Source organism: Nannospalax galili, unplaced genomic scaffold (genome assembly GCF_000622305.1).
Source record: "Nannospalax galili isolate Female #2095 unplaced genomic scaffold, S.galili_v1.0 scaffold1909, whole genome shotgun sequence".
NCBI classification, from domain to species: Eukaryota; Metazoa; Chordata; class Mammalia; order Rodentia; family Spalacidae; genus Nannospalax; species Nannospalax galili.
Window position 1 is genome coordinate 344,669 of NW_008358834.1, and position 10,798 is coordinate 355,466.

The 10,798-nt window shown below is 43.7% G+C and overlaps 1 protein-coding gene across 2 annotated transcripts in view; it reads left to right on the forward strand.

Annotated features, from left to right (window-relative positions):
* Window positions 1-446: 446 nt before the first annotated feature.
* Tgm7 (transglutaminase 7) overlaps window positions 447-10,798 on the forward strand; it is a 24,268-nt gene continuing 13,916 nt past the window's right edge. The window contains exons 1-4 of one of the 2 annotated variants that reach the window (XM_008822340.3): window positions 447-517; window positions 6,221-6,403; window positions 6,897-7,142; window positions 7,979-8,097. In XM_008822340.3, coding sequence (XP_008820562.1) covers window positions 508-517; window positions 6,221-6,403; window positions 6,897-7,142; window positions 7,979-8,097 — 558 coding nt within the window. In that variant the 5' untranslated portion in view covers window positions 447-507. The remainder of the gene's footprint in view (window positions 518-6,220; window positions 6,404-6,896; window positions 7,143-7,978; window positions 8,098-10,798) is intronic. The other variant, XM_029558254.1, reaches the window with a different exon arrangement.

Consider the following 10,798-nt stretch of genomic DNA (forward strand, 5'->3'; position numbering starts at 1 on the left):
ATAATCCACCATTTCAATGTGCTTTGTTTTTCTCAATATGCAAAGTTCTCTGAGTCCTAATGGGCTATACAAACTTTCTCATAACTGTTTGTCTATTACCTTCCCCAGATGCTCTGTTTTTTCACATCCCAGTCTCACACTGACACTGTTGAGTGATGTCAGCCTAGCTGGTCTAAAATGAACGGGGTTCTGCGTCCTGAGCTGACAGATGAGAACAGAGCAGATTCAAGCCAAGCTGTCTTCCACCACTTGGGAGCTTCTCAGCTTAATGGGAGGCCACAGACATAAACTCTCAGCAAGTATTTAAAAAGCTTAAGGCAGAGCTCCTTTCCTTAAGTTAGAAGGCACCTGGGACAACGGGAAATATCAGGCAAGGGATGGGAGGAGGAAGTGGAGGAAGTGGCAGCCCCGCCCGATTCCATAATGGTAGGACAGAACGGCTCTAAATGCTCAGAGAGGCATCAGGTCTAGAATCCTAATGCTGGCTACTTGACTGACAGGAGGGAGATGAATCCCGGTGAGTACTGGCCATCTCTCTAACTTTTCTGAGTATTAAATCAAGAGAGGGGAGAAATCTAGAGGGGGGGGGGGTTGCAGGAGAGGATCAGAGAGCTTAAATGGGCAGTGGATGGTTCCCTGTATAATCTGTCTGCTCCTCCTATTTCCCCACCTTCATGTGGATCTTGGGGCACAAATCATACAGCTATTCATTTTCTTCCCTGAGGCTGTAAACAATCCTGTCTTTAAAATTAGGAGCTGGAATGGCCTTGGGAAGTTGAATGAAGACATATAAGCACAATTTGTTTAATACATGTATTGATTAGGATAACCCTACTCTCACTATGAGAGACAGTCCATTTTCACGTGCTGTCAACAAAATAGGTCGTTATTGTTTCAACTATTTTAATAGATCAAAGATGGATTTACTTATGGCTTTAGTTTTCATTTTTATGATTATAGCAACACTACTGTCTTAATATTTATAACCACTTTAATAGATGAGGAAGAAGACATTGATTTAACCTGTGCAACCAATGCAGGAACTGCTTTTTCTCTCCAGAAGCTATTGAAAACTGCTAGGTTCTGGGTGTAAACAATCCAACAAATAATCAGACAGACCTCAATAAGCAAAAACATTTCAAGAAAGTAATATAATGATTAACTGAAAAATAGGTGGCTCAGAGCCTAAGAAACTGCAGAGCAAGGAAATAGATCAGGTAAGGTAAGTTCTGTTCTGACCTACTGAGCTGAGGCCTTCTGGATACTTTGTTTTGTCTTTTGGTCTTTTGAGACAGGGTCTTCTATAATCCAGGCTGAGGATCACCTTGAACTTCTGACCTTATTGCTTCCCCCTCCCAAGTGCTGGGACCACAGGTGTGTGCCACCATCCCCAGGGTTTCATGCATGCTAGAAAGCACTCTCCTCAGCCCCAGCATCTGCACTCTTGGTGCCTTGGAATGAGGAGATAGAAATGGAGCAGTGATTTTCATGGTGCTGTTTGAGCACTCTAGGCCCCATAGAGGAGTCTGGATTGGGAGTGGGTTTCCCAGCTCTTCCAGTAGAACTGCTTCTCTTAGGTCTGTTCATTTCTTCACTTGAAGAAAGCACAAAAAAGGTTGATGGCTGTCTATGAGGAAAAGTTAAAAGACCTCCACTCTAGTACCACATGCCAGAGATGAAGAGCTAGGTTCTTTGCAATGTCAATTTTGCCACCTACTAAGTAAGTGACACTGGGCCAGTTACTTAACCTCACTGACCTTCCTTCTACTTACCTGTTACATGGAGGGAGTTGATAATAGCTCATGGGGTAGCTGTAGGGATAGAGCGACACAATGTACATATGCCTGGAGGTTAGTAACGCTTACTAAATACTACATACTACATACACAACTATCACTGCAGATACTAAGATGTCCCCATGTCTGAAATGCTTGGGAAGTATTTCAGGAAGAAATACATGCCAAGTTTTGCTTGAAAAGGTGATACAGTATAGACACAAAGAGCTTATGGAAAGCCCAGGCTGTCCAGGCACAGGCATGGTCTAGTTGGAGGTCACAGAAAGAAAGAAGCAGTTATTTTATGGGCAACTGGGAAATAAGATGGGAATATGTTAGAGCCACACTCTGGAGGGCTCTGAGTTCTTGGCCAAGGAATTTGGACTTAAACTTTTGAGTTATAAGACATTTTTATCCTTGTACACTTAAAGAAGCACAGAACAGTCCAGTAATCTTACCACATAGGAATTTCTTCATTAACTTTTGCACGGATATACTTATTTCAAGTTTTGAAAAGCAAAGAAATGAAAAAGAAGTATATATTAAAGTTCTCAAACCAGTAATAAAGAGAAAAAGTTAGAACAAATGTAAAGATGGAAGGAACAAATTGACCTGGTCCTTGGTGGCAGACAGAGGTCAATTCTCATGCTGGTTGTGACACATGTACCTTACACTTTGGTGTCTCCACCTGAAGCATCCCAGGTCTCAGCAATGTATTCCTTTACTGGTTCTGATCTTCACCTACACTGGCTGGGGCCTTAGGAAACCCTGCAAATCAAGGTATTTCAACACATATTTATTACCTGCCACATACCACGGAGGCTGGTCCCTCATGCACATAGGGTGGTCCCTCTTTCCCTCTTCCCAACAGTTGCATGCAAGTCTTCAATTAACCTTCGACTTGGATTGTTGCAACAGAACTCTCTCTGCCTTCTCCACCCTCGTCTTTTTCCCCTCTGGTCTGCGTTAAACACCACAGCTAAACTAATCCTGAAGTACAGCTTTGATGCTGCCACTCCTGCTCAAAAACCTGTCTTTAATCAAAGTAACTCTTCCCCAAATGGCAAAGGAACACCTGTTCAAAACAAAAGCTTAGGAAACTGAACTCGAAGGAAAGGGAAATTTCCCACAATTTCCTGTAATATACTGTTTCTGTCCTTTTTATTTTACTTTTTCCTATCTAGGGAAATATTCTCTCCTATTCTTTGTGTGTATGTGTGTGTGTATGAGTTTGCACGTGTGTGGGTGCATGTGTGCATGTACATGTGGAGGCCAGAGTTTAGTGTCAGGTATTTTCCTCCATTGCTCTTTACCTTATATATTGAGGGTCTTTTGCTGAACACAGAGTTTACAGGTCTCTCACTGAACCCAGAGCTTGCTGACTCAGATAGTCTACCTAGCCAGTTGTTCCAGGGATTCCTGTCTCCAAAAAGTCTTTTTACGTATACTCCCATGGTCCATATATGAAACAATCTATTTCTATATGCCTTCAACAAAGGCTATTGTTATTATTTTAAATATTTTAATAGATCAAATATGGATCTCTTTATGAGATATGCTGTTTTAGTTTATATTTGTGATTCCAGAAGTCTGTGTTCTTAATCTTTACAGTCACTTATATATATTTTGAGCTACTGTAATCTCTTTTTACTATCCTTTGAATGGATCACTCCTTGAAACTCCTGCACACATGCACTTGTCCATTCAGTAAACATTACTTAGCTTCCACCTATCAAGGAAGGCAGGAGATGGTGGAGATTAAGGGGCAGGCTCTGGAGCCACTTGGGCTTGAATACCAGTTCTGCCCAATATCTTCCTCCATGTCAGGAACAATGTTAACACTCCATCACAGAGTGTTATGAGAATGACTGGCCTATAGTAAGAACTCCACAAGCACAACATGGTTTTCTGAAACTAGGTACTGTGCTAGGTTCTAAACCTGGGGGGATCCGGCTTCAAGATGACAAAGGTCTCTGTTTCTGTGGGACTAAGCTCTAGATGCTAGTCCGTGTGCTGCAGAAAACAAAGGTACTGTGGAAACAAGTGAGCGTGGAATGGAACATTCAGCAGCTAAGGAAATCCCCGTGCTGGGATTACCTTGGAGCCAAGACCCAAGTGGGGTTTGGAGCCCCTCATAAGAGCAGGGCTGTCCTAGGTTTTAGCTTTTTAAAAGACAGAAATTTTACTTCTCGGAATTCCTCACAGGCAGACAGCTGCCTTAATGTCTCTCTTTTTTTTTTTAAAGGCTGATAATGTATCAGGATATAATTTCATCCTTTTATACCCTAGTCTTTGTATTAATCAAGTAAGCGCCAGGAGTCTTGTGTCTGAGGCTTGCCTTTCCGCTTACTCATGCCATTAACTTCAGTGGGACTGTGGCCAAGTCAGGGATTGTGGGTGCTGACGTGGTTTCCTAATTGATTCTACTGGATTTCCCGCATTGTTGAGCCTCTTCCTGATTCTGCCAGCTTTCCTTTCTGGCTTCACTGGAAGCCCTTCCTTTTATTCTAAGTCATGTCTCCTTGACACGAAAAGCCCTTTAGTGAACCAAATGCATAATTATTAAGTGGAATAGAAAGAAAACCTAAGTGTCTAATGGAGAATGTGTTTCTCCATGCACTGCAGCCTTGGACTTGGAGAGAAGACATTGTCCCCCACCCCACCTCACATCCCCTTTGCTTTCCAAACTGAGAGAGGCTTGGCTAAAGGGAATGTTGAACAGGCTGCCCCTAAACTGTGTCTAGGTGTAAACAGCAGCCAGGAAAGGCTGGCCCAGCCCTATTCCCTCATGTACAAGCATGTTAAGACTCCAAGTACTTTCATGACTCTTTGGGGTACATGAGTTTTCAGGGCAGTGGGCCTCTCAGAGGAGTATGGATGGAGAGCTTCCTGGGAAGCTCAGTGGTCTTGGTATGAACACTTCTGGCCCCTCAAAAACATGAGATATAGTCAGTTTCCTATAGGATCTAGGCTAGTTGCTTTCAAACTTTCCACTATGAACTACAATTCACATCATGACTCATTTACATATAAAACTCTCCTTGCTTTTCTAGTGTGCTATGTGTTGTGATATTTTCTATCCTTCCTTCCCTCCCTCCTTCCTTCCTTCCTTCCTTCCTCCCTCCCTCCCTCCCTCCCTCCCTTCCTTCCTTCCTTCCTTCCTTCCTTCCTTCCTTCCTTCCTTCCTTCCTTTGTATGCGTGTATGAGTATGTGTAGGTAAGTGTACCATGTGCATGCAATGCCTGTGGAGGCCAGAAGAGGGCGTCAGATCCCCTGGAACTGGAGTTACTGACAGTTATTAGCTGTCACATGGGTGCTAGGAACAGCACCTGGGTTCTCTGCAAGAACAGCAAGTGTTCTTAACCACTGAACCATTTTCCAGCCCTTACTCTGTTTTTCTTATTGGTCATTTTTCTTTTAAAAAATTTTATTTATTGATTGATTGATCAATTGATTGATTGATTGTGTATATGTGTGACAGCACCCATATGAAGGTCTAAGGACGACTTGTGAAAGTCAGTTCTCTCCCTCCAGCATGTGGGTTTCTAGGATTGAATTCAGGCTATCAGCAATCTTGTCAGTCCTTGGCCACCTTTCTTAATATTTACCCCATAACCTACTAATAGGTTGGACCTAATGGATTTATGTTGACAGTAAGCATTATCATCAAAAACGGCAAAGCACATGCAAAGTGAGCTGCACTATTACTGCTGCTCAGGGTAACTAAGAATTACTGGGTGTTTTTCCCATCTTGGTAAAATGATGATGTTCACATATACATCCTTACTTAAGGCCCACATAAACTCTGGGAAATAGGAATACAATTATCTCACTATTTTTCAGGCCAAGATACTAATGTCTAAGGGTCTTAAGCAGCTTGTTCAAAGTCTCACAAGCCATTTACTGAGGGATAACCCAGGGCCAAGTCACTCCAGATCTGCACTCTTGCCCACTGTGCTACACACAGCAGGTGTAAACCTGCAGTGCCTTTGTCATAGACCTGAAACATGATTGATAATCATAAAGTCAGTTCCAAGTAATCATGAGCCTTGCCTGTACCCAGAAGCAAGAATTCATCCTATACCAGTTGCCCAGTCTCCAGTCAGCTCATTGGCTTCGTTCATACAAAATTCCCATGTTTATTTTTACTTCAGCAGGATGATAAAGCAACTTTCTATTATCTGGAATCGTTTTTCTCTCTGGGACAACAATCCTCCAGCTCTGTGACTCTGGGTTCAGGTTTGGAGGCCACCAGGATTGATAGTCTCCCCATCCTTGGCTAGGATCTGCTAGATTTCCCATTGAGGTTGAGTCATGAAATTAGGAGGCCAAGAGGCTTTCAAAAGTCTAAAAACTGGGCAGGAATCTTACTGTGACAGAACCAGGTTCCACAGAATGACTCCAGTTGTTGCAGCTGAGCACTGACCTGTCCTCTTTCTCTAAGTGGCAGCCCTGGAGCTGAAGTCTGTGGACCTGCAGATCCCTAGGAACAAGAGGGACCATCACACTCAGGAGATAAGCTTAAATAAGTTGATCCTGCGCCGAGGCCAGTCCTTCTTGCTAAAGCTGACCTTCAACCGATCTTTCCAGCCCCAGACAGACCAACTTATCTTTGAGACCCAGACAGGTGAGCTCGCCCTGTCCCCAGGTTCCTTGGGTTCCCTTAGAACAGGTTGTTAGCAAAGTTAACCTGTAGGGCTCCTGACTTTCCTCTGGGAAGTACCCACGCCTCTTTTGGGACCCCATAGGATGCTCATACTCAGTACTATGTAAAAGATTGGGCCAGGTGAGCAAACTGTGAAGTTGAAGCCATGACAACCAAAATTTAAGTACATAGGTAAAACTTCCCAAACACCGTCTTTTAATCCTCATGGAGACTTTCAGGTTAATATTATTATCCCATTTTATAGGTCAGGAGGGAAAAAAATCAGAGATTCAAAGATCTTGAATGGTTTTCCCCAAAACATCCAGTGGCAGTAAAAAATAAAACCAAAAATACCCTTTAAGCCAAAAAGACTTCAGCAAGTGGTGGGAGAAGGGGGTGGGAGGTTTCCAAGCCACAAAGAATCATACCACATAGATTTTTGAGCCTTCCTCTGGGATATTTCTCTCTTACTTAGGACCAGAGTCCACAGAGCTGCTGGGGACACGAGCCACATTCTTGCTCACCCAGACCCAGCCTGGGAATGTCTGGAGTGCTTCCGACTTCGTCATTGACTCGAACTGTCTCCAAGTCTCACTTTTCACGCCAGCCAACGCCATTATTGGCCACTACACATTAAAGGCAAAGATTTCTCAGGGACAGGGTCCTGGTGTGACTTACCCACTGGGAAGCTTCACCCTGCTTTTTAACCCATGGAGTGAAGGTAGGACTTGCTCCCAGTTTGTAGTGCTTACTTGACCTCTATGAGGCTCTTCTGAGAAAATCTGACAGATAAACGATTACAGCTCTGTATAACATATTACTATGTACTCCAACTAAAAAAATCTTTTTTTTTCTTTTGTGTGACAGGATCTTGCTGTGTAGTTCAAGTTGTCCTTGAACTCTTGATCCTCCTGCCTCAGCCTCCTGTTAGGATCATAGAAATCACTTTTGCAAAGATTTTTTTGTTTTGTTTTGGGTTTGGTTTTTTTGAGACAGCTTCTCCCTGAAGCTCCAGCAGGCCTGTAATTGCTATGTAGACTGAGCTGGCTTGGGTCTCACAGAGATCCACCTGCCTCTACCTCCCAAGGGCTAGTACTAAAGGTATGCACCACCACACCTGGCCTTACAAAGATTTTTTAATGGCATGATGAAAATATCTATGCTGTGATGTTGTGAGATGATTTCTCAAGTGGCATACAATTTGGTTCTAACGAATTAAGTGTATCCGTGTATGGATAGTGGACAAAATAAATTACAGTGCAATGGTGGGTGTTTCTGAGTAGTGGGAATAAGTGATTTTTTCCCCCTGCCTACCTGTATTTTCTGAAATTGTACATAACTTTGCAATTTTTGAAATCTATAAACTATGTTGTTGGCCTCTGAAGGACATGGTTGACTTTTAAAGGGCTCCCATCTTATCATTTATTGACAAGTAATCTACTGATTCTTTCTGTTTCCAGAAAGATACTGTTGTTACTTTTCTGCTCTGGTTTTTAATTTTCTGCTCTGTTTTTTTGCTTTGGGGCTTTGCTCCCTTTACTGTTCTTTACTGTTTAGAGGATGACGTCTACCTGCCCAGTGAAACACTGCTGCAGGAGTACATCAGGAGTGATTACGGCTTTGTTTGCAAGGGCTATGAAAATTCCATTACCTCCAGGCCCTGGAACTACGGACAGGTAAAGGCACTGCTTGAAGGTGGGCCTGGGGTGGTCTTGTTAGTGCTGTTAGTTCATGAAAGACAGCTAACAAAGGGCACAGTGTGGGGTGCTGGCCAGTTTTCCAGCCAATGAGAAGGGCAAGTGAGGAAAGGGAGGTGCCTTTTCTTTCAAGCTTTTTGTGTTTTGTTATAAAACGTATAAAACACCATTCAAGTAGATTAACAACTATAATGAACTTTGACGTTCCAGTCTACCAGTTCCAATAGACTCCAATTATGGTGAGTCTTTCATTCCTCCAAAATTTGGAAGCAATAACCTATGGGCCAATGTAGCCCCAGCTGTCCTGGAACTCACTATGTAGACGAGGCTGGCTTTGAATGCACGGAGATCCGCCTGCCTTTGCCTCCCAAGTGCTGGGATTAAAGGCGTGTGCCACCACACCAGGCATAATTTTTAAATTATTTTTATTTTATGTGTATGAGTGTATTGCCTGCATGTAAGTGAGTGCACCCGTGTCGGGCAATGCCACGGAAGTCAGAAGAGGGCTTCGGACTCCCTTGGAACTGGAGTTAAGGATGGTTCATAGCCATCATGTGGGTGCTGGGAATCAAATCTGGGCCCTCTGCAAGAGCAGTCAGTGCTCTTAAACGCTGAGCCATCTCTCCAGCCCTGCTTACTTCTTTTTAAAAAAATGTTAGAATTAGCACTCATTTATGTGTGCATGTGTGTTGGTGCATGCATGCCATTGCATTCGTGGAAGTTGGAGAACAGCTTGAGGGAGTCAGTTCTCTCCTACCAGCATGTGGACCCTGGGGATCGAACTCAGGCCATCAGGCTCCGTGGCAGGTGTCTTCGCCTGCTGAGCCATCTCGCCATCCCCCTGTTTCTTTTGAGGCAAGGTCCTACCATATCTCCCAGGCTGGCTTTTAATCTTCTATGTAGCCCACACTGACCTTATATTGTAATCGTCCTGCTTCTGGGCTGGGCTACTACCCATTCTTATATGGTTCACAGTGAAGAATGGCTTTCACACTTTACAACTGTTGAAAATTTTAGTTTTAAAAATTCATTTATTGGTCAGGCGTGGTGGCCCATGCCTTTAATCCCAGCACTCGGGAGGCAGGGGCAGGCGGATCTCTGTGCGTGGTTCAAGGACTGCCTGGTCTACATAGTGAGTTACAGGACAGCTGGGGCTACAGGGAGACCCTGTCTCAAAAAGACCAAAAAAAAATTCATTTATTGTTACGTGTTTGAGTGTTTAGCCTGCATGTGTGTAAATGTTCCTGTGCAAGCAGTGCTTGTAGAGGTTAGAAGAGAGCGTTGAATCCCCTGGCACTGGAGTTACAGGTGGTTGTGAGCTGCCATGTGGGAGCTGTAAAATGAACCTGGGTCCTCTGCAAGAGCAGCCAGTGCTCTTTACTGCTGGGCCATCTCTCCAGTCCCTTGAGATGATTTTCAAAAGAATATTGTTTTGTAACTTTAGATATTATATAAAGTTTGAATTTCTGTGTCCATAAATGCCATTTCACTGGGACACAGGCAGGCTCCTTGCTATGGATTTTATATAAGGCCTTCACGCTGTAATGGCAGAGGTGAGCTGAGACAGAACCTCTGGCCTGCCAGGACTGAGATATTGACTACCTGTCTTTTACAGGAAAAGTGTAACCAGCCCTGGTCTGTGCTCCTCAATTTCCCTCCTCACCATTGTATTTTTGGAAGGAAATGACAGATAATATATCATTTAATCCAATAACACTTGAGAATATAGCTCCAGAGTGTGGTGATTCTTTCTAAAAAATGTAAACACATGGTCAAAACTGAAAAAATCAAACAGCAATTCTTTTTTAAAATTTTTATTATTTTTATTTTTTATGTGTCTGAGTGTATTGCCTGCATGTAAATGTACCTGTGTCATGCAGTGCCTGCAGAGGTCAGAAGAGGACGTCGGATCCCCAGGCACTGGAGTTATGAATGGTTGTTAGCTGCCCTGTGGGTGCTGGGATTCAAACCTAGGTCTTCTGCAAGAGAAGTCAATGCTCTTAATGCTGAGCTATCTCTCCAGTCCCCTGAACAGCAACTCTTTAATAACATCACAAATCTAGTCACTGCATAGAGGGGGACTTTGGCTATGGAAGACTTCCCCATTCTCAGCCACCTACCATGTGTTTGCTCTCTTTGTACTGGTATGCTAGCTCCAGGTGGTGGCAGTGATGGGTGGGCAGCTTGTTGAGGAAGACCATACTCTCGCCATTCCTCAACTGTGGAACCCTGTGCAGTTTTTTGAAGCTGAGATAGAGAGGAGTGCATTTGGCAGCGAAAGAGTTGCCATTTATGTTATAAACACGTGTTGTAACTTGTACCGGTCTTTTCAGTGCATGCAACATTAGCTCTGAGCACCTCTGCCCAATTCTAGTACTCCCCACAGTCTTCCCTCTCCTCTCAAATGTTTGTCCTGTACTCATCCAAGAGGCTTTTCCCTGCTCTCACAAACCTTCCAGACACGTGACTTTGGTCCTTGAGACCTGCCATGCTCAAATACTTCAAGTAAATGTTCTCACTCACCTCTCCTGTTTACCCCATCATTTTAAGGGCACAGGGTGAGTGTGTGTGTGGGGGGGGGGGGGGGGGGGGGGGGGGCACCACAAGTATTGGTTAACTTGCGACCAACACGGTTTTCTTCTTTATTTTGTTATTTGATCTTTTATATCTTGTCAACACA